General features: G+C 36.6%; 1 protein-coding gene across 1 annotated transcript in view; it reads left to right on the forward strand.

Moving 5' to 3' along the window:
• PDIA5 (protein disulfide isomerase family A member 5) overlaps nt 1-25,146 on the forward strand; it is a 191,283-nt gene that overhangs the window by 53,789 nt on the left and 112,348 nt on the right. Inside the window, exons 4-5 of the mRNA XM_088146442.1 lie at nt 22,286-22,369; nt 24,435-24,480. Of these exons, the coding sequence (XP_088002568.1) occupies nt 22,286-22,369; nt 24,435-24,480 (130 nt within the window). The remainder of the gene's footprint in view (nt 1-22,285; nt 22,370-24,434; nt 24,481-25,146) is intronic.

The following is a 25,146-nucleotide window of genomic DNA, read 5'->3' on the forward strand; positions in this document are numbered from 1 at the left end:
ATGGAAAAAGATGCTGTGGATTTGAAAATGGATTTTAAAATGCCAGAGTATAACATTGATATGGAAAAAAATGCCAAAATGGATTTACAAATGAAACCAGCTGATGTTATAATAATTAAAGGGGATATGCAAGTAATAAATCAGAAGAGAGACTTGGAAAGTCTTATTTTGGATTTACAAAAGGAATGTGTTAAACCAATGAAACTGTTTCTGAGAGGAGACTAAGAGAAACTACTGAAGTTGTACCTGAAAGGAGACAAAGAGAAAATGATAAAAAAAAATGATCCTGTGGGACACTATTTGATAGGATTAAGATCCAGCTTTTTAAAAATAAACAGAAGGTTTACAAAGTGAACTTGTAAACTGACTGTGGTTAAAATATATGTTGTGGTTTCTGACAGCTATCAAAGGGACTTCTTGCTGACCAGGATTGAATTACAAGGTTTTGTTTATAAGTGGGGAGAGATTTTGTTTGCTTTACCTTTTTAGAAAAAGTAATAGATTTGATTACAAAATGGATTTTTTTTATTAAGGTTAAGATACATATGATATTATTTTTGGTAGCTCTTAATAGTCTTTTGATGATTAGGATTGAATTATGATTTTTATACTTTATTGATAAGGGATGAGTTATGGAAAGAAGATATCTCTTTAAAAAAAAATACTAGAGAAGCTGTTAAGTTACTGACATTGTTTGTACTTGTCCGGAGGGAGGGGGAGTCATATTTTATATATTCTCTTTTTCTTTTTTTCTTTTTTTTTTCTCTTTTCCTTTTCTTTTTTTTCCCCCGATTTCTTTGCACTTCTTTTTTTCTTTTCTTTACTTTTTATATTTTCTTTAGTTTGTATTAGTCTTTTAACTTTAAATTTGTAAACTCTAATAAAATTATTATATGTATAATATATAGACAGACAAAAAATTGGAATAACTCTCCTATGTGTGGAATTATTTTATTTTACAAAAAAATGAATAAGCCTGTACAGGTTTCTGAAATTGTGCACAATGTGGAGAAAATAGGAAGAAAATTTTCTTTCAAACTAGTAAACTCAACCATGGGTAGGCATGCTCCAGGTCTCTTCCCTTACACATTGCCATCTTGTGGGTCCTCGGAAGCGTGCCTTTTCTGTTTCTTTTTCTTTTTCTGTTTCCTGACTTTTCTGTTTCCTGACCTATGAAACACTCTCCCCGCTGAGATCCAACAGGCCCCCATCCTTTTATCCTTCAGGAGAGCACTCAAGACCTGGCTGTTCCCCCAGGCGCTGGGTAGGATGAGATGAGATGAGATGAGATGAGATGAGATGAGATGAGATGAGATGAGATGAGAATGTGGGTTGTGTCAGGAAAGTGTGGCTGTGGCACCAGGTTTTTCTGTTTTTAATTTATCATTGCTGATTTTATATTGTTTTATTGGTTGTAAGCTGCCCAGGGTTAGTTTTAAGATGGGCAGCTATACAAATGTTTTAAATAAATAAAATAAATAAGCCACAGTCAACCATATAATAAAATTGTATAACAACCAAAAGGAACTGTTCTACAAAGTCCATTGAGGTTGGGCTTATAAATTCAAGATGATGATGATGATGATGGGATCTGATATGAATCAATGGCATGTGTTACCAAAAGATGTAATTGTGGTCAGATTAAAAGGGACATAGACCACTTCATAGAAGATAAAGTTATCAGTGGCTTCTAATCGCTAACCCTGATCTATACCCATGAACATCTTTTCTGACCCTGTTGCAAACTACTCTCAGTAGCAGTATGCCTTTGATTGCCAGCTGTCAAAATAAAAGGCTTCTGAGCTTAAAGAATTACAATGCTTGTATCCTCCTTTTGAAATTCTTGTAAGCATCTGGTTGGCAACTTTGGGAAATAGGAAGTTGGGCCATATGCATCCTTTATTCTGTTACTGTTCTTATGGTTTTTTGAAAGATGACCTATAATGTCAGTAGGCTAGAGTTATAGCTTATTTGGGAAGCTACTTTTCTATCCCTAAGGAAAGAGAAGACCATTGGGAAAAAAAATCCAAACTAACAATTCATGAGCTTGTTTGTACTGCCTGGAGAAAAATGTTGAATGTTATGGATGGCAGACTGTCCAGGTTCCAAAACCCCATGTGTGCAAGACTTTTAATGTCAAGTGCCCAAGGGCACTTAGTGTTGGCTGAGCAATGTGCTCTCATGCATAAAAGAAAAGTCAGTGGCAGTGCAGTGAAGTGGGTTTTTTCTTTCAACAGTGGTGCCTATCCTTTCCTTCCATTATGGAGAGATCAGAAGCGTTGTTGCTTCCTCCAGGTTTTGCCATCTGCTTTTGATTTCAAGAAGGCTTTTATGCTTGATAATGGACTTGATCACTCTTTCTTGGAGATGTTTCAATTGTTTCATAGCAAGTGGTTGACAGCACTTCTAGAACTGCAGCTAAGAAAAAGCAATAAAATACAAGCCTCATAAAGCGTAACCAAAGTTACTGGACAGTGATCTGCCTTCTCATCCCTTCCCAAGTTTGGAATATTGGGATTTTAGTTGGGGATATTGGAGTAGCATGGCATTGTTAAGTTTATTTGAGGTAAAAGTACCTTTTTTTTTTTCCAGAGAAATGACAAAGCAATGCATTTATTAAAAATGACCTGTTTTCTCCTTTCCGCTCTCCACAATACCAGAGGGAAAATTTTGCATAATTGAGACAAAGTAGGTTCCATTAAGAAAGAAAGACCCACAACTGATGTGACAGATACACTTTCATTTTACTGCAGTTTCCTCATACTTTAATTAGAGAACTCTTGTCAAGGGATCTGACATAGAATGATTAGCAGAACAGATGTTGGAATTTTAATAATTTCTGATGAGGTTCAGGATATCTCCTGTTTGTTGTTTGTCAGTTTTGAGCGAGATGGGTACATTTTTCTCAAAATTGACAAGATCTTATGCATCAGATTAATATTATGAGCCAAAGGCTAAATATTAGGGCTGGCAATACAATTACTGTAATCATTGCAGTTCCATAAATTTTCATGCATTTTACTCTGCATGCCAGGGCATGCATAATAAAGGACAAACATGACCCAGATGTAGTGTTGTAATTACTCAAAACTTTTCTTGTATTTTGTATGTTGGAGTAACCCTTTTTAAGCCTTTTACTGTTGAACAAAAAATATTTGCTCTTAGTATAGCCCAAAACTAACAATTCCTAAATTTGGAATTGGTTATGCAATGTGTAGAAGAGGGTTTTTTAAAAAATCCGTTAGCAGACATTTTGGTAAATGGTGGTTTGTCTGAAAGACCTCTAGGAAAAGGAGTAAAGAGGACAACATTGATACTTTGGAAAAGTTTGTTAGAAGAGTTTAGTATTTCCATTGGAACTGATGAAAATAAGTGTAATGGACAGAAGGAATAACCTTGATGAACAGGAGGAAGAGACGTGACCAAGACAACAGTCAGATAAAAGAAATATGAGTCTGGGCCAGAATTGTAACCTGAAAAAGTGTATCAGATGAAACCCTCCCTAGTTCTCATGAGGATAAAGGGAGGGAGGGGGGAAGCGCATTCAGACTTGGAAGATTCTGTTACTATATCCTTAAAATAAAAATAGCATTAGCATTCATGACTTTGGTTTCCTAGGCTGGTCTACCTTGAAGAGCTAACAATAAATTGTGTCATAAAGACCCAAAGAAGAATAGAAATCTGAGTGCTAGCAAAGAATTGTTTTAGGATTAAAGTTGGCATTTCTGATTTTGTGGCAAATGTAGCAACTGAGTTCAATATATGAAAGGAAGCCACTTTCATATACAAATCTCTGTCTTGAATATCAGACTCTTTGTGTTTAATGAAAAGTTTAAGTGATTTGGTGAATAGAATGCTCTGTTTGTAATTACTATATTTCTGTTTCCTGCTATCTAGCAGACAAGTTGCCCTACCTTCTATTATGCATATTCCTAAGGAATATGTCATTATTATTATGTATTATACATGCTATGCATATTCCTAAGCAATTTGTCATTAATATTTTTTTCAATGATGTAATAATTTGCATTATTTAGATAACAAAATTTGCATTTTATCTTAGTCATGCTTTACCACCTCATGCAGAATTCTACTGTCCATTTGTAATGATGTAGTCACTTCCTTGTGAGATGGGTGGTGTCCAAATTTGAAATATAAATAAATAAGTGAATAAAATAACAGATATAGAGTCTATCTTGCAATTTATTACATAAGCTTGCTAAATTAATCACGGCTGTCTTCATTTTAAGAAGGGACCATCTTCAACCTTAGATCAACTGTACAAATCCATAAAATCAAGCAAGAAAAGCTGTTAAATCCATTCAAATCAATCTGTTCTTATCTCCAGTTTATTACTGTAAAGTTGGATTCCTTTCCAATTTATGGAAAGTTTTTATTTCTTATGTTTTGGTATTATTGTAATGCTTTTGTTTTGGGGGACTTGTTTCAGTGAGACCTCCACTATAATGTAGGTTATATATGACATATTTTCCAAATGAACTGAAAAGTTTTTTAAACCATCTGCTGTTACAATGTGTGTTCTGCTCTCCAGCTGTTGAAAATGGCAAAGTTCATTTTATCTGCATGAATTCCTTCTTTTTGATTAATTTGAAACTTGATTTGTGTGTTGATTATATAAGTTGAATTAATAAAATAAATATTTTCTTAATATTTTATAGAAATACATTATAGGAGAAGACCCATATTAGTCTATGGTGACAAACTATCAGAAGGAGCCTGGTAGCACCTTTTCTGACTAACAAAGTTTATTATAAGACAACATTTATTGCTTGGAAAAGGAACTACCAGATTGTTCTATATAGAAACACAGATAGCTTCTGAAGTCTGTTTTTGTTTGCATTCTGTATAGAACAACATTTACCTGTCCTTCTGGAGGTTTCTAGGGACAAGTCTGCTGACAGAAATAGTACATTCTTTTTTGATCTACCAGCACAGTTAGATAGCAAAATCATTATTAAATCTGTTCACCAAACCAGGTAAAACAAACAGCACAATAAAATGTAACTGATTTGATTTCCCCAACCAGGTAGGGCATAGACAGTTTTGCAGCTGGGAAGTTATTGTATTTCCTTTCTATAAATATACATGGTAAAGCATTGGAATTTAGCCACAGAGAAGACTGTATGATGATGCCTCCATGATGTTTTTCTGAATGGCTGTCTAACTACAGCCCTTGGATTTCCTGCATGTCTTCCACATAAGTACTAATGAGGCCCAACCATTCTGAGCTTCAAAGCCCAACAAGGATCAGCCAGATGCTGCTCTCTGTGAATTATAATTAACCCACTTTCAGATTCATACAAAATTGAACTGGTAAGTTGTAACTTGTACTAGTTATGCATAGGAATATTTTAAAAAGCAAAAAAGTATTTGCTCCTCTTTGTACTACTTACTTGAAACTGTGGGAGACATGTTTTAGGACCAATGAAGAAATCAGTGATTTTTTCTTAAGGTTCCGTTTGCAGAAAAAAATTCTTTCCAAAAACATTACTTAGTTAAGGAAATGTTGGCTTAGTAATGTTAAAAAAGATTATAATTAATGGGGAAGAATACTTAAACTCAATCTGATAATATAGAATGGAGTAAAATCTTTTAACAATGGATGCATTGAGAGCTATTTGTAAACAATGGACTCAGAAGTTAGTTTTAAAGATCTTAGCCATTATTGATAAACTAAATGATGTTATGGAAGAGGAACAAGTTTTAATGGACAAGAAGTTGATTCAGATTTGGACTTAAAAATGACAGGGTACAAGAAAGATATGGAAAAAAGATGAAATATTGAATATATAAACGAAACCGGCTGATGTTTTGATAACTAAAAAGGACATACAAATAATAGATCAGAAGAGTGTCTTGGATAACCTTTCTATGTTGGATTTAGAAAAGGGATTTGTTAATGTCAGCGATTTTGTCAGAAGAGACAAAGAGAAAATGAAAAAAACCCAAGTGTTTGGACATTATTTGAAGGGACTAAAGATCAAGATTGTTGGGAGTAAGGGGAAGGAATATAAAGTTGGTTTATTTGATCAAGGTTAAAATATATAGGTTGCTATTTCTGTACATTTTTAATGGATTTTTTCTGACCAGGACTGGATGATGATGTTTTAAGGTTTTGTTTATAGATTTATAGATAAGAGTTATATGGGAAAGAGTTTATTTGCTGTATTTTAAATTTATTTGATTAAGGTTAAAACAGTTATGTTGTTATCTCTGGTAACCTTTATTGGATTTTTACTGACTAGATTTGAATGATGAGGTTTGGGGGATTTTTTAAATGATAGAAAATGAGATATAAATGTAAAAGGAAGGAATTCAAATGGGTTTATTAGATGAAGTTTGTAGCAGGTTGTTATTTCTGGTAACCTTTAATGGACTTTTACTGATTAGGATGGATGATGGAGTTTTAAAGATTTGTTTATAGAAAATTAGGTGAAATATGGGATGAAGAGATTATTTGTTGTAAGAGAGAGTGATAAGTTGTTAAAGTTGTTTATACTGTACTTGCTGGAATGAAGGAAAAAGTTTCTCTTTTTAATTTTTTCTTTCTTTTTCTTTTCTCTTTGCACTTATTTTTTCTTTTTCTTTTTTCTTTTTTATATTTTGTGTTAGTTTTATCTGTACAATGTAATCTTTAATAAAATTATTATAAAAATATCCTTGGATTCTATTATCCCTATTGTTATACATCTGGAGTTTTTTCCTATTACATTTGGCCATCCAACAAACCTGCTAATAGTTAGAGATTATGGGAGTTGTAGTATAAAATATTCTCAAAGCATAGATTCTGTAAATGTGCAGTGTTACTAAATTGCACTATTTAACTGGTAAAGTACTGAGATACAGAAGAAAACAGAATAAGGAGGGGAAATATCTTCTTGCTTTGTTTCATAAATTGTATTAGGTATACAGAATATCTTATATTTTTGTGTTAATATTTTAAAAGTTTATCAAGGATTCAATTTTTCTCCCTGCAATTTATTTTTACATGGATCTAAAATTGTACCTCTGTTTTTAAATATCAACATTGTTGATCCTTTTTCCTTAAACACTGAAACTGATGGGATAATTTTTCAGTCATAATTATGATCTTTATCTTAATATGCTAGAATCTGGGAAAGGAAAGTTGAGATTTTTTCAACTTGGTACATCATTAATCTAAAATTGGGCAGCATTTTCTTCTGAAAAGGCATCCATCTTTAAAAAGAGATGGCCATTTAGAATTATAGAATAGAAGGATGGAATTAGACTGTGCCATTGTTTCTAATCTCCTGCTCAGTGTAGGATTCCAAATTAAAGTACCCAGATAGATTGCTGAATAGCCTTCACCTGAACAACCTCATAAAAGGGGGGGGGCACTGCCTCTCTGGGGGTAATTGGTTTCATGGTCATACAGGTAGTCCTCACTTACCAACTGTCTGTTTAGCCACCGTTCAAGGTTACAATGGTGTAAAAAAACAGCTTTGTGACCAGTCCTCACATTTATGACTGTCGTAGCATCCCATAGTCACATGATCGCCATTTGTGACCTTCACCGCCAGGTTCCGACAAGCAGATTTAATGGAGAATGCGAAAGTAAAATCGCGGTCAGGTGATGTCTCGCTTAACGACACTGGTGATTTGCTTAATGACCAAATGGGAAGTGACATCATAAGCCTGTCACGGTCATGTGATTTTCTGCTTAGTGGCTGTGGTGCTTACCAATGGAGTTGCCAGTCTCAATTGTGGTCACTAAGTGAGGACTGCCTGTATTGCTCTTACCATTAGGCCATTTTTTTTCTGTCAGTCAGAATTGGCCTTCCTGTATTTTAAATCCATCATTCCATGTCCTTCCCTCTGGAATGAGAGCAACAGTGAGAAGGGAGCAGGTCTTTTAGGTGCTACCATATTCCCCCCCTCTGGGTTTTTTCAAGGCTAAATATATCCAGTTTGTTGGATCTCTTCATAGGACTTAGTTTCTAGTCCCCTGAGAATCTTTGTTCCCTTTCTCCAATTCCTCTGAATCATTTTAAAAATATTTCACCCAAAACTGGCCACGGTACTCAAGGTGGGGTCTGACCAAGGCCAAATAGAGTAGAACAATGATTTCCCATGGGTTAGAAATTATACTTCTGTTCATGCAGCCTTAAATTAAATTTGCCATTTTGCAGCCATATAACACTGTAGATTCATATTCAGTTTATAGTCAATACTATTCCAAGATCTTTTTCACCAGTATGAATACCAGCTAGTATTAGTACCAAGTCAGGTATCATCCATTTTCATTTTACTTTTGTTTTCTTAATGAAGGACTTATATCTGTCTTTGTTAAATTCCATTTTGTGACTTTCAGCCTGTTTCTCCAATCTATCAAGATTACTCCACCCAAACTGGCAGGGCAATTACTGCATACAAACAGGCAGCAAACCTCACACTCACACTGATGATGTTACTTAGTTGGGTAATGAAATGTCTGAAGCAAACAGCCAAGCTCAGAGAGCACCAAGAACTCCATAGTTCAACCCTGAGCTTACATACATTCTCTTCTATTGAAACCATCAAGATTGTTTTGAATTTTATTTCTTGTAGGATATTGACTATCTTACCTAATTTTATATCATCTGCAAATTTGATAAACATTCCACCACCTCTTCATTCAAGACATTAATGAAAATATCAAAGAGTAAAAGACCCAAGACTGATACCGCACCCTCTTGACACTTTGTCCAATTTGTTGCACACTTTGAGAATGGTTTTCAAGCCTGTTATGATGCTATTCAGCCCACACTTAACTAGCTTGTTAATCAGTATGTGATCAGGTACAAAGGCTTTGCTGAAATCAAAGTAGATTATGGCTATAGCATTTCCACAATCTATTAAAAAATAAGATATGATTAGTCTGGCAAGATTTGTTCTTGACAAATCCATTCTGATGTCTGGTAATTACCTCATCTTTTCCCAAGGTGCTTAGAGAATGATCTTTATGATCTGTTCTAGAAAATTCCAAAATATTGATGTCAGACTGACAGGTCTACTGTTTGATGAATCGTCTGTTTTTCCTTTTCTGTTTGTCAGTCATGTGGTATTTCATCATGTCTTGAACATCTCTCAGAGGTAGTACATAAGGGTTCAGGTAGACCATCAGTAAGGCCCTGTTAATAGCTTCCCTCATTAACTTCAGCTCATTCTGACCTTTTGCTTTCCTGACACCAGCTCTGCAATTCTGGATTACCTGTCTACTTTTCCATTGTGACTTCTTGTTCTTTTTTCAGCCTTGAAAATTGGAGTGCCTTAACTCTCAAAAAGCAATCAACTATTTGAAATGGTTTCAGTCTTGGAGTACAACAAACATTCTTTACTAGCCACGGTCCTTTGAGTTTCTTGGAATCTTGTACTCTCAATTCCTTACTACACCCATTGAAGTACACTTACCTGGCATTTTACTTGATAATTTACTGCCTTTTTGGTTAAGCCAGATTTCAGTGTTGGAATTTGCTAGGGTTCATACTGATGGTTTTAATGTTGAATTTATAGATGACAAAAACAGGATTAAAAAAAAAAATTCAGTAGCTTGTATTGAAAAAAGCGTCACTCTGATGGTATGAGCATAAAGTGTTTCAGAGAAGGCGTTTATGGTTATTTTCTTAAGAGAAGCTGATGTGTCTGAGGGGCCTGCTTGAGTTTAATTTTTACCAACAAAATTATTCCAATTGTTTGTTCCTACCCTGCCCCCATTCCTTTGTTGTCTAAAAATAAAGTACAAATATATCTTATGAGTTCAATATACTGAGGTATTTAGATTTAGTTACTTGATTTCACTGTGATTCACTGTGATTTCACTGTGATTCACCCTGCTCTTCACTTGTTCCTGTTTCTGAGGAACAGGAATGTAAGACAACACAATTTCATAAATATATGAATCCAGGAAAGAGAAGAAAAGTTGGAAAGCAAATGTAGTTATTTCTTTTGTGTGTGCTTAGGCTTTATTATAGATTAAAGCAAAGGGGAAAAAAGTCACATCTCCATAGTATTTCTTGCTTTTCTTCCTTCTCCCCTCACCCATATAATCTTTTTTGTCTATCAATATGTCTTCTTCACATCATTTTTAGATGTGCTTCATGCCACCATATTGAGATCCAAAGCTTGGAAGCATGGAAATGAGTCATGGATTTGAGGCCGGCTTTTCTTCATATTTCTTCATATTTACTGGTTGGGTCTTGTTATATTAAGAATCAAGTCTAGGTTTTATCTACATGTGTTAAGGGCAAAAGCTGGTGAGATGAGAATCCACAATTTTCAGGCCAGACAGAACATATGTCTCCAGCTTTCAAGCTGAGAAAAGAACAGCAAAGGGTCCATTGACTCAAAAGAGTGCGAGGAAAAGGGTTAGAATTTAAACTCTGAGGTTCTCTCTCTCACACACAAATATATGCATGCATGTGTGCACTCACACAAACGGGGTATATATAGGGCTTGATTTCTGTGTTCTACAGTAGACAGATCATATATATGACTTCTTTTTTGTCTGCAGTAAAGCAACTAATCTAGCAAGTGTCAAGCCTGTTAGGTTTCTGCTGCTACTGAATGTGGAGTTGAGTTTCTGGATACTGTACTTTATTGCCAAGCTGGGTGAAATCTGACAACATGGAAGCAAGAGGCCATTATTATATAGAGGATGCTTATTGCTCTTTGGTGAGGAAAAGTCTCGCGAGTTGTCCTGGCAGCTCCTGAGCATCGTTCCCTCTCTCACCCCCCTATTTCAAATTAAGGTTGTCTCAGGGGATTGCAATAGTCCTGGAATCATTCGTCTATAAGACTCCATATAAATATGATTTATTACCACTTCCATTAGTGGCAGCTGCCATTGCACAATTAGGAAGCAATCATAAGCACACCAAAGGCGTCTCTGCAGTTAGAGCAGGAACTGATATATTTTTTACATTGCTAGCACAATTCTGTAGCTTCTGTTTTATACATGTGCTGCTACTACAGCAGTTGTAAGAATGTAGAAAATAATAATGTCAGTCTTTTCAAAGAACTTGTTCTGGCAGATTATTTTAAGTTTAAGAGAGAAAAGTACAGTCTCTTATTTAAGGCAATGGTTTCTAAATGTGCTTCCAGGCATCACAGAACCAGCCTGAGCTAGCTTATTAAACAGGTATTGAACTGCAGAGCTTTGTTCAGGAAAGGGTTGTGCTTGAATGAGCTATGTAGTGTGCTTGTACTCCCTTTTGCAGAGCAAAATAAGTGGGTTTAATCAACAAAAGCAGCTACTTAAATTCCTGGTGAAATTGCCAGTTTACTGGATAGTGGAATAATAAATGTTGAGCTAACTGCTGTTGATCTCCTCCTCCTCCTCCTCCTCCTCCAAGCTGCAAAACAATTGCTTTGAAGGCTTGGTGTGGCTGCTTCAAGGACTTCCCAAGGCTTTCTGGGCATACTCAGTAGCTACTTCTGCCAGGATAGCTGGCAAGGCTCTTCAAGATATGTGACGAGCTTGAGAAGTCCTCAGAGCAGCTGCAGTATGCTGAACCTTGCTCTAGCTGCTTTATGAGGAAGTGCCTTGTCAAATAATGTACATAGGCATAGTAACTATTACTTCAAGAATATAGAATGAGAGTATCAAGCCCCACTCAGATCAAGGAAACAAGAACTCCACCAACTCCAGTAAGGGATCTTTAATGACTTTAAGGTATATACAAAGTTTTGGAAATTGCAAAGAGAATTTCTTAACCTCACTTGTAGTGAGGTAATTAAAGACAGAACCTCTTTGAATGACTTGAATGTTTTTTCTTGGGTTCCTTCCACTTCATTGGGCTGAGTTGCCATTTATAAGATGAGCTGCAACAGACTCAGCTTCTCTCTCTTGATTGGTTATGTCTTCCTCTCCCTTCCATTATTTTCCCAGCCTCCCACAGTCTCTCGCATCAAGTTTTTTTGGCATTTTCCTTCCACCTGTGGTCTTGGCTTGGAAAATGTTTTTTCTTGGGATCGTCCAGTATTTTTGTTGTTGTTGTTATCTTAGTGATGGGTGGGCTCCGTTCCCCCGATGTCCTTTCCCACTTAGCTGGTCTGGCATTAAGAACAGTGATAGAATCCTTTTGGTTTATCACACTGGAACACTTGTATAGTTTTCCTTCCTTATACTGAATTCTTGGGACCAGAACCCCCTTGGGAGTTTCATTCACTCCCTATTACTATTTTTACGGTTAAGGTGGATGTGGGACTCCAAGACATTTGTATAAATAAAGATGAACTAGAGCCTGGTGCTTTGCTTTAAAGCATGTCAGCTGCTATTTTTAACTTAAATAATATTTTTCTAAAAAAGGACATAGAGTCAGACAGGCATCAAAGGTATGTCTGTGCTTTCATTTATCCTGTCTTACTCTTTTAAAACTGTTATTATTTATAGCCATAATAATGAATGGAGGTTGCCTTCCCATTTTCTCTGTACACACTGAAGTGAACATGAGAAAGAAAGGAAGAAAGAAGTAAAACCCACATCATTTCAGTCAGTTATTTGGCCTCATTTTTAGACCTGCACTGCTTTGATGTCTCTGTTAACCCTTTCTAAAAGCTACCTGCATTTTTCTAATGCAGCTAAGCAGAAAAGCTGTATTTGAGATGAAAGAGTTTTTATAGACTCTGTAAAGGGCTACCTCCTCTCTCCTGCATGGATGTTCTCTTCTAGCCAAAGAGCTGTCATCCTCATCATCCTTTCCACAGGAGGGGGGAGGAGCTTGTTGTGAAGAGGAAGCTGGCTGAAGGCCAGAAGCATTCTTCTCAGAGCAGGAAACAGAACCTGTGCTTGTATTTCAACACAATTCAGAATAAAGGAGAGCATTCACCAAATATTCCCTGGAAGAATGGCTTGGTAAGGTAACTTATCTTCTAGCATAGAGGTAAAAGGAAGGAAAGAATGCCAGAATAATTATTGTTATTTATCATGTTTCTTTCTTCCCTTTCATTTCAACCCCACTTCTTTATCCTGCTAAAATAGTCCCCCAGTGGGCCTGGGGACAGAACTTTTATGAAATTAGATGATACATGCAGCAGTGTGTAGTTTCTTCTTTTCCCTCTGTCAAATACAGCTCTCTTAGTCCTTGATACATTAATTTTTAAATCCCTACCCATTGTAATATATTTAACATTTTCTGCAAATCATTCAGGTTCTAAGCCAACAGTGCATCATTGTCTGAACACAAAAGTACATGCATGTTCATGTTTCTTGAACACCTCTAACATCACCACAAACATTTCTTATATAGTCTTTGAGTTACAACGGCAGTTGGGACCAGAATTTCCGTTGCTAAGTGATACCGTTGTAAAGCGCAACCGCATGGTTTAGCGACGGCAATCCCTGCAGTCCCAGTTGCCATAGTTAACTGAATCACAGTGGTTGTTAGCTGAGGACCTCCTTTTAACTTCCTGCCAGCTTCCCACAACCAAAGTCAGTGGGGAAGCAGGCAGGAAGTTGTAAGTCCCAGGTGGCTCGCAAGCAGGCCAGCAGGCAGGTAAGTGGCTGCTGCCAGGTGGGGGAGGGTGTGCATGGGTGCGGGTGGTTAGTGTGGCGCAAGCACAGCAAGGCTTGGTGAGGGTGTGCAGTGATGCAAGGAAAGCTTGGGGAGGGTGTGCAGGGTGCGTGAGTGGCAAGGAGGCACAGTAAGGCTTGGTGTGTATGTGCAAGGGAGACATAGTGAGGCTTGGGGAGGGTCACAGGGGTGCACAAGTGGCTGGTGTGGCACAAGTACAGAGGGGCTGGGGGTGGGTGCACAGGTGGGGGAGACTTACCCAGCAACTTGCGATCTTCCCTGCTGGCTTCCCCATTGGCTTTCTGGGAAAACTGGCAGGGAAGGTCACAAATGGTGATCACGTGACACTGGGACATTGCAACCTGTTGTAAGTGCAAGCTGGTTTCTAAGTGCCCAGATTGCAATCCCATGAGTGCGGGGTGGTGGGACAGCCGGAACTCTGAGCACCAAATAACCACCATTCGTTCAGCGCTGTCATAACTTTGAACGGTCACTGAATGAATGGTTGTAAGCCAAGGACTACGTATACCTATATCTGTAAATATATTAAACATCACACATTCTGCCTTACTCTGTCCTTCATATCAAACCATTCACTAACATTTATTCTCACACATGCCTTACTGTCATCATATATTGCTATTATTACATTTGGCAACCAACAGTCAACACAATATTTCCACACAATATTCCATTTCCTCTGAATCAACAAATATATAGGATGCTTTCTTTCTCCCATTCATGCATTTCTTGGTGACCTGCCAAAGAACAAAAAGTTGGTCTGTGCATCTCCTATTACACAGAAAAACACACTGCATTCCCAAATTTTGGTCATTGTCACCTGTTATACCCTTTGGAACGTAATTCTGTCAAACACCTTCACATACACACTTAACAAACTTCTCTGTAAGTTTTGCATTTACTCTTGCTACCTTTCTCTCTGAATAGGGAACGATAATAACATTCCAATTGTCAGGCACAGATGCAGTCTTCTCAGACATGTTAAGCAAATTGCAAAGCCCCTTCATAAACCAACCACTTCTATATTTTAACTTTTCTGCAATTATATCAGCTATACTTGCAGCTCTACTAATTTTTAACATTCTCACAGCATCTTTGACTTCCCTTTCATCATTGTTAACAAATATGTTAAATACTCCAGATTCCCTTATTTTATTTTCATTCCAAATCAGTTCATCACTTTTACTGATAATTCCATTTACTCCACCAGAGGCTTCTTGTTTAGCCCTTTTTCAAAACAATGTTTCACGTATGTTTCCTAGATTAGTTATAGAAAAATTTGATGACTCTGCAAACCTCTGTTTTATAATGAAATAATTCTGAACTTATTTTAAATGTATTGTATTTAAATTGAAAAATTGCTTTTATGTCTTATAAATTGCTGTAAGGGCAATGTTGGGTAGAAATATAATAATAATAATAATAATAATAATAATAATAATAATAATAATAATAATATGATGATGAAGAAGAAGAAGAAGAAGAAGAGGAGGAGGAGGAGGAGGAGGAGGAGGAGGAGGAGGAGGAGGAAGTACAATGCTTATGCATGCCAATCAAAATTCCCTGGAATGACATGGCTCAGTAGATTTGTATGGTTATATTGCACAATGTTTCTTAAGCAGAGAAGACTTAAGCATAGTTGTTGAAATGCAGATGAAGAATCTGAAAGGGAAAAAAGGTATAGATCTGTTTTATGCCCCCTAAATTTCCATATATTCTCTCTTTTAAGTTACTTTGGTTGTGATTTCAGCTCAAAATAGTAGGATCCAAGCATCCATGAACAATAGGACAAGAATTATTGGAGTGTTGAATAAACATGTGTGCAGGTGCTAAAGGAATAATTGTGTGGATGAAAAGGTCCTTTTGAATACAAAAGGATACATTTTGGAACTGATCCAGTAAATGGAAACACTTTTGCCATTTTTGTCTTTAACTAAAATAGAAAATTGGTTTTTGGCCAATAAGCATGTATGATTCTTGATCTTCACTGCATGTTCAGATACAGGGTATTTGTTAGACTCTTATATTTTTGAGATATAGGATAAAATGACTTTTGCAACTCTCCACTGTTTTACTTCACTTTCTTGAAATAGTACCCTAGTGGACCTGGGAACAAAAATTGTTTGAACTTAGATGGTACTTGCAACTGTGTGTAGTTTTTTTCTCTTTCCATTTTTTTTAAACAGTAGTTTCAGGCAGGTGGAAACAGAAAAGGCCTATATTCTTGTTCTGCAAGCAGAAATCTAGTTTTGGATAGGGATGTTTTTGATTAAGAAAAGTAGCCAAAGGAGGAAATGTTTCTGTACTTCATTTCATGCACAGGCTCTCAATTTACTTATAGATTTCCAAAATGGATATCCATCGCTGTTTTTAATTATTTTGTGGACAAATTAAGATGTGCATATGTTTTAATTTGGAGTCCTTAAAAACACAATCACATAAAAAATTGTACTTTCCCTTCCTTGTTATTTTCAGCTTTAGTATCATGCTGTTCACTCTAAATAAGGAGAGCAACATAATTCGGATTCAGGTCTATATCACATCCCCTCGTTCTGGCTAGGGCTTGGAAATGGAAAGGCCTTCCCCATGACAGTTTTGATCCATTAGAGCCATCTCTTTTTCTGTGATGGAGGAAGAACTTGTACAAACACACAAGTTTTGACATAAATTATTTATTTATTTATTTAAGAGATTTGTGTAACTGCCCATCTCATGTAACATAACCCTGGATGTCTCACATATATGTGACTTTCATTTGGCAAGGCACATTATTTGCAAATCTTGGTGGTCAGGTAGGGAGGTAGGTTCTGTATGCTGGAGATTCCGTATGTTAGTGCTATAATATTAGTGGTGGCAGCAGATGCTCCTCAAGAGATGACCTTACATTCGGAATAAATGGTTTTCATTGCTTTGCAGCTCTGTAAAATTCCAAAGACTTTCCAGTAAATCAGTGTGGCAGTTTTGTGTGGTGCATTTGGATTTTAGAAGTGAGTCCGACCTGTTGTATAAAATCTATATGGACCATATAGTGTTATGTGCAACTTTGCAGAATCCAGACTTCCGGCAGATTCCTAATGTATGCTTACTCTTCTGACAACCATACAATCTGTTAGGCAAAGCATCTATTACGATCTGTTAGGCAAGACTGAAAGTTTAAGTTTAATTGGTGAAAGCATTTATCTTTAAGTAAAGAAATGCATCTTAGCATTTCACTTGTTAGTAAAATGCTAATGACTGTGCTTGCGAGGGAGCTGATTATTATGCATAGCTGTATATTACATTTTTCCCAGAGTAACTATCATTTGCAGGGTATACATTGAACTTTCTTCTTATCCTAGCTTTCCTATCTTATCAGTAGCATAGTGTTAATTTATTGTTGTTCATTCTTCACATTTGCAAGGAGACAGCTTGAAAATGTCAAGAGAATTAACAGGAATGCCAGCAGCAGCAAAAGCTGCTTAGGAAAGTCACCCAGGGTTTTTTTTTTTTTTTAAGGGATCCAATCAATTTCACATTTCTCAAGTGTGGATGCATGCTCAGCACTTTCAGCACTTTCTTTTCTTTTATTCTTTTTGCTGGGCAGTTACATGTTGCCTGGGGCTTTTTAAATCAGACTCTGTCCAAAAATGTTTGGAGATAAGTTGCTGAAATAGTCTTGGCCCTGCTGTTAATCCTCTTTATCTTGCCACCTTGTATTGTTTCCGGTCTGGACCACAGAATTACACCTGTCTCTGGTCGAAGTAGCTCATCATTTCCTTACTGGCCTTATGTCATCACCAACCTTAACAAGGATTTGGTATCAACTAGGATTTATTTATAAACAGCTGTTGTTTATCTATAAAGTCAGTGCATATAAACATTTTTGGCACAAAACAACTTTTTAATCTTATCTATATGTAAAATAATGCATTTTCATAATGTGTTTTTCTTCCTCATAACTATAAATATAGCGTCCGTTGCTAATCTGTTTCAGATTCATTTGAAGGGTTGGAGTTCAGGTGATATTAATAATGCAAATAATAGGACAAGGAACCATGAAATCAGTTTTTCAACATTAAAAATATAGATAGCATCTCTTAATAACATCAACATAGAATTTAGTAATATTCTGTAGTAATGCTATATTTTTTTTACATTTTCTCTAATTTCCAGAATTAGATCTTATTTACATCTACTCTAAAATGTTGCTTCAACTGTTAGCTTTAATTAAGTGTTCCATACATTTGGGACTGGGCTGGCAGCTCAGTGGACTCTGGGCCTTGATAGTACTTGGAGTTCTACCAGAGAATACTAGAGATGTAGGCTAAGCAGGGAAGTCAGAGAAACATCCCAGAATAAGTCAGTGGTGAACCTGTTCTGTACTCTGTTAAGAAAACTGCACAAATATGTCCAAGTACGGTAGTCACCAGGACCTCAGCTCAGCTCAAGGTCATCTTTAATTTCTTTTAATATTTTGCCTGCCTCTGCTTAATTTTTTTCCCATTTCTCTATATGTTAGTGCTAGAGGTCATGCTGCTTTAATTTTTTCTTCTCAAATAGGCATTCTTATACAAACAGGATTATATGATTTTTTTAAAAAAAATTCCCAAGCAAGTACAGGGGGCCTCACAATAAATGTGTGATGTATGCCTCTAACAACAACTTTCCTTTGTAACCCATCTCTTCTTGCCACCTTGTATAACCAGTGCACCTCATTAATATATTTGTGATGTGAGATATTATACACACAAACACACACATACACATACATAGTATCTGGCTGTTTTGTTGAAATAAAAGTCTCTTTATAATCAGTTTTTGCTGAGCAGTTCTTATTTCTCTTCCCTTGTGTGATCTAAGGAGTTGTGGTTTAGAATTGCTGTTGGCTGAACTCTTAGCAATTGGATCGCTAAGTATTCAGTTTGTCAACTAGTTTTCCTAAGGGCCAAACTGAGTATGTGTTACGATATACTATACTTGCCTATTTCTTATCCAGAACTAAGTTTGCTCTGGACCCAATCTTCAACATTTTATTTCATTTTTGCTACATCCTCCTATGTATTGGGTGGCTAAGTCCTTTAATTTAACTTAGGAGGAAGAAATCTTTTTAACATGCATATTGCATGTACTGGAACCTCTAATCTAGATTAAAACATAAGAGATTACTACCTCCAACATTTGTGTTTAGTAAATAAAACGTGTAGAATGGTTATGATAGAACTTTCCTATAAATATTTACTTTCTGACAAATGTGAATGTTTATGGGTAGGTTTGCTTCAGAGTCACTGAAATTTAGGATCTATAGAACTTTACCTATAGAACTAGAAAAAGTAGAGGGACTTCTGGTGAAGAAATGGGAGACTGAAGACTGCTCTGTGAAAAGCAGAGTCAATGACCGTGGCGGAATGAAGGGCTGGTGAGTAGACCGGCTTTTCAATAATTCCTCTCTGGACAAGGAGAGGACTTGATATCACCCACAAGTGCTCCAAACAGTTGCTCCTTGCGAGGAGACCACAAGAGAGTGGTCACCAGAGGGCTTAGAGCTCTGGGAAATGAGGGAATAACCATCTTGCTCAAACCGTGGTTGACACCTTTGAAAGGACACTACGTTCACATACTTCCTTTCCTAATCACTTTTGGAAGTTACTTTTTAACTGTTTTCAGCTATTAGGAACCTTTAGATTGACAGGTTTTACAGCACCGGGTGAGTTTCCTTCAATCCTCAGCAAAAGAAATTTTTAACTACAAGTTTAAGAACTTAAAAAAAAATTTTTTTTGGAAGAAACAGCAAAAGGCAGATTTTAGAAAGTTACAAATGGACTAAGGGTCCAGATAAATTTGAAATAAGATTTTGGAATTAATTATAAAGAACCTGTCCCATGGGAAAATGCTTTTTTAAACTTTTTTTTTAAAAAAAGCAACATAGTAAGATAAGATTTTAAAAATTGACACTAGAGGGAACTAGAAGGAACTAAAGATTACAATTAAAGGAGAAGAACACTTAAACTCAACTTACAATTACAGAATGAAGTAAAGTATTTTAACGTTGCACATATTGAAGGATGTCTTTGAGTAATGGACCCAGAAGTTAATTTTAAAAGTGCCTGCTTCTATAGATAGACTGTGTTTAAAACATGTCACAGAAGAGGAGCAAGTTCTACCTGACAAGACTGAGACGGAGTTGAAAATGGATTTCTACAAGAATGACTTGGAAAAAGATGTTACACTGATGTCTTAATAATTAAAAGAGATATACAAACACAAACCAAGAGAGTGGCCTGGATAATTTTCCTATATTGGATGTAAAAGAGGCTTGTTAAAGTTTTGAAGAATTTTATGAGAAGGGACAAAGAAAAAATGACAGGTAATCAAGTTCTATGACAAATAATTGAAGGGACTAAAGATTAAGATTGTTAGAAGTAAAAGGAAGGAATATAAAGTTGGCTTATTTGATGAAGGTTAAAATAGATACGTTGTTAAGGTAACCCTTAATGGACTTTCTGTGACATCAGAACTGAAATGTTGATGCTTTATGGATTTATTTATAGATAAGAGATGGGATATGGGAAGATGTCATTTGTTGTATTTTAAGAGAAGGTAATAAGTTACTAAAATTGTTTATACTCGTAATGAAGGGGGAAGTCATATCTCTATCTATCTATCTATCTGTCTGTCTGTCTGTCTGTCTGTCTATCTATCTATCTATCTATCTATCTATCTATCTATCTATCTATCTATCTTTACTATATTCTTATTTTTTCCTTTTCTTTTTCTCTTTCTTTTCTCTTCTTTTTTCTTTTCTACACCTTCTACTCTTTATTCTTTTATTTTTTTCAGTTTGTATTAGTTTCTATTGTTGTAATTGTAATCTTTAATAAAATTACTGTAAAAAAAACTAGAAAAAGTGGAGAACCTCTGCCTAAGATTTGGAAGTGCTGCTGCTAGTTAAAATAGTTCCGGTTGTATTTGATTTGCATATATATTCTTGTGTATTTGCATATGTTCTTCTTATTTGTCTTTGTCCAAGTGTGCCTGTGGCAGGGCTTTCTCAGTAGTGGTGTTTTCATGCTAAAATGCTTCCTGGAAGGCTTATCTAGGAGTAAATCACAGAAAAACATGGACAAATATTCTAGGTAATGTCCAGCTTCTCCACCTTGCCAACTTCAGCTAAAACTAATCCTAGAATTTCCCCTTTCCCAGTGAATGTGAGACATATTTGTGTGTGTGTGTGTGTAAGTATATTTGCCAGAAATCACATCCCAAAACATATATATTAATTGAAGTAATCACTAACATTTAAAATTAATTCTCAGTACAAGGAGGTCCCCCATTTGTAAAACTGATTGATCCTCATTGCATATACAGTGGTACCTCTACTTACGAACTTAATCTGTTCCGTGACTCTGATCGCAAGTCGAGTTGGTCGCAAGTCGAAGTAAATTTTCCATAAGGTTCAATGTAATTACCGTTAATCCATTCCGGCGTCCGCGGACCACGCATCAGGGGCGGAAAAACGGCCGCTGACCACGCGGCAGGGCGGAAAAATGGCTGTGGACCACGTGTCAGAGGCGGAAAAATGGCCGCAGACCATGTGGAACAGGCGGAAAATGGCCGCGGACCACATGGCACAGGCATAAAAATGGCCGCAGACCACGTGGAACGGGTGGAAAATGGCCGCGGACCACGTGGCATGGGCGGGAAAATGGCCGTGGACCACGTGGAACGGACGGAAAATGGCTCGTAAGTCGAGGCGAGTTCGTAAGTAGAGGTAAATTTTGGGGGCCGGAGCTGATCGTATCTCGAAAATTTCATAAGTAGGGGCGTTCGTAAGTAGAGGTACCACTGTACCAACTGTTCTCTCTCGCACACAAATCATTTGCATTAAATGCACACACATGTATTATAGATACCTTTCACCTGTCTACCAGCAGAAATAGCAAAAATACGGAGAGAAAAAAAAATCCAGGCAGAGATGGGGTGAAGGAAAGAGACAGCTGCAGTAAAATTAGGGAGAAACAAAACTAGATCATGATGCTGTAAGGAAAGGGACAAGGAAAACGTTAATACCTTGTTGAACTGATTCTACATATGCAGATACATTATCTAATAATAGTCGAATATCTGTCTGAAGCATGGAACATTAATGGTTTTATGTTCATATTTTATCATTCTATTGTTAATATCAGTTTATGTTTCCCTTGAGAACTGGTATGGTAGAAATAGCAGGTTCAGAAAAATACTGTAAGAAGAAACTATTGCTTCTTTTTGAATGTTGTTTTCTCAGATACAAGTAGGTTCTGCCAGATGCTGTGTTTTGTTTAGGCTCTAACGTGATTTCAAATTCACAAATTGAATTTCCTGCCTGGCAGGTAACCAAGTTGATGTACAACAAAACAATGAAAAATTAATTTAAAACTTTTACATCAGAAAATTAGAATCAGAAAACATTAAACCATGTTGAAACATTCACAACTGCTGTCCTTAAAGTGCATAGAAAGGGAAAGGCTCTAACTTCTCTATGAAGGAAATATTATAATCAAAACACTCAAAAAGCCTGTTTGTATTATCTACCAGCTGCAGTGCCTCAAGTGGTGGAATATACAACAGAAGCTTTGATATTTAATATGCATTTTATTTCAGCTAAAGTATTAGGCACTTGAAATAATGGCAGTAAACTAGAACAATATGCACGTAGTTGTAATATGATACTCACACTTTATTAAAAATAAAATATTTTCATTTATCTTTTGCAGTGATTCAGAAAGCCGAAAACTATGCAAGAAGATGAAGGTTGATCCTGGTTTGAAAGAGAAAGGGATAGAACTGCTACACTACAAGTATGTGCGTGAGTGGGTTAATAGTTATTTTTAAATGTTGAACATGCTATGATGCTCCATGGCTTTGAGAATGAACACTGTTGCACAGTACAATCCTGTACAGGGTTATTCACAGTTAAGTCCCTTTAAGTCTAGACTTGCAGTCTTTCTAAAGCAGTGATTATTTCATTGAATATTTGTATTCTAGTTTCTACTTTCTCCACAGTTTGGCTACTGGTGGACATTTCATTGTGAAGGATAAAATCCCATGCAGGCAAGATGTCCATGATTGCCTGCAATGAGTTGGTAGTCCCCAGTTAAATTCTGATTGAAATTGAGTCAATGTCTCTTACTGCTTTCCATGTGAACTCAGAATCCTTGCTTAACTGCCTTGTTCAAATCAATATGACTTTAAAATGCTTAATCTTGGTTACTGTATATAATCCATACAGATCTGATCTGCACATTGAATGGTTTATAATTTTGATCATCCTGGTCAGCCCAAAATCTGCTGGAATTATTCCCAAGGTTGAGTTTTGATCCCTGATTGTGAACCCCCCACCCCCAATCTTCTCCAGCTCAGACTTAGGTGCAGAAATGGGAGCTTGATTTATCTGTGCATTTGCTAGAGCTTGGAGTCCTTCGAAATACAGGCATTAGTCTCCACTTCAGGTGCGTAATGCGTAAAACTTTGCTTCAATGCTCTTTCAGTAAACTTGCCAAGCTAAGATAAAATTTCATATTTCATGTACCTCCCCTTTAGCTTGCTTTACATTGTTCTTGGAACTCCAGATATCACTGCTCTTGAACAGGGGTCAGTCCTCTAGCACAGAAAGGTTACAGCTGTGATTCCTCTAAGCTAGACTTCCTTGAATAGGAACTCCAAGAGATAGTTTCCTTGAGCCTGATTCGGTCTCCCTTTAAAGTGGTTACTGAGATGGGACTCAATGGTTGGCTCCAGGGCAGAGGCTCACCATTCCTTAGACATTTCCCTGCCAAGTGTTACTTTTTTATTGCCCAATTAAAGAGGGATGGAAAGTTTTAGCTCACTTTCAGATTTCTTGGAGCAGGTTGCAGGCTGGCAATTTTGATATATCTACTCATCGACCACAGCTATCTCTCACGGCCCATGAACTCACTTTCATGGTCAGGACAAAACTCTCAGCAGAGCAAGAACAAGCAGATGACCAGGCTTTGTTCAGACTGTGGAGCTGATCAGCTAGCCCAAGACCAACCCTTTCACTCTAACAACTGCAGGCATCAAAAGTAGGCAGGGACTTATCATCTTGACCAGGTGTCATCTCTTTCTTTTCCATAGTGAGATGGTAAGCAGAATTATAAATAGCTGGCTCCATGTATATGCATATTTATATAGATTATATTTTTGTTAAGATAAGTGTGTTGCACCTTCAGAGAACTGCCTCAATAAAAATGTGTTAGAGATCAATAATACATATATTTTTATTCCAATGCTAGCAGCAATAGTAGAAGGCCAAAGTGGTTTCTGGAAATTAGCTCCTCTTTCAAGCCCGGTGTGAAAGAAATAGGAAAAATCACCAGAATATGATCTTGAGTTGGTTAGGATTTTAAAAAGCTGATATGTTTGAAGAACAATTTGTCCATTTCTAAAAGTAATACTACCACTTTGAGTTAGCTTGAGCTACCTGTAAATGCTCCTTGATTCATTTCCACAAGGCAGTCTCTACCGATGCTTCCTGAATTAGCTGAAAGTATTTTATCAGTTCATTGATTTCAGAAGACTTGAGCACATATCTGTTTTTGTTCTACTGTATAGGGATTAAGCTGCACAAATAGAGCAATGCACTGTTGCAAATGGAAGTTCCCCTGGGTATCTGCCACTCCCCAAACCTGGCCTATGGTAAATGCTCTCATTAAGGTTTGTGGAAGTGATTGCCCATTAGAGACCTGTTTGTTTCAAGAACTTGTTTTTGATTATTCTGTTTTGCACAGGCCTACAAACTGAGGAAAAGTTCATTTAGTCTGACCAGAATAAAAAGCTGCATGATTTTCCAATGGCACTTCTAAAATTAATTGCTGTTTTTTTTCATACTTCATTTCTTGACAGGGATGGTGCATTTCACACTGAATATAACAGAGCACTTACACTGAAGGTAAATTTACAGCTGTTCCAGATCTTTTGGAAAAGAAAGCCGAGTTTGGATGTAGAACAGATGTTAATATATGCAGCTTTATTTTTGGATGGGGGAGAGGTGATACATTTTGTAAACAGCTGTTTGGGTGACCTAAAGGTCTCATATCTCCTGCACATATGCCTGCCAAACATCCTGTGAATCTGTGTGTGATTAACTAGATTGAGTTAATGCTAAATTGCAGCTTCATTGCAATCTGCTAACAAAGGGGGAGGGCGGTTATTGTGATTGTTTTTTAATGAGAAGATCTTTGCTTTGCTGTAAGTTCTCTTTTATGGCAGCCTATATCTAATAGCATGAAACTGAGAGTGATTGGGAAAATACTTCTCTTTTTATTTTTTCATCTGCTGTGAAACAAGATTAAAAGAGAGATGAAATGGCCTTTTCCCAGATCTCATTAGAGACACAGATTAAACTCACAGAGAAGTTGCCTTCAACCTAGAATGGGTGAAGTAGTCTTCCTCTCAAACCATTGTTTTCCTTCTCTTTCCTGCCTGACCGTAATAGGATTTTCACAAAGAAAGAATTTCAAAAGAAAATGGCATTAGAGAACACCAGAAAATAGACTCAGTTAAAGAAGCTCCTTCTCTGAGATTAGGGCCATTGTCAGAAGCAAGTGTGTTGACC

The sequence above is a fragment of the Python bivittatus genome, unplaced genomic scaffold (assembly GCF_059951505.1).
Source record: "Python bivittatus isolate LINGU-HERP-01145 unplaced genomic scaffold, Pbiv_v1 ctg000480_np1212, whole genome shotgun sequence".
Classification (NCBI taxonomy): domain Eukaryota; kingdom Metazoa; phylum Chordata; class Lepidosauria; order Squamata; family Pythonidae; genus Python; species Python bivittatus.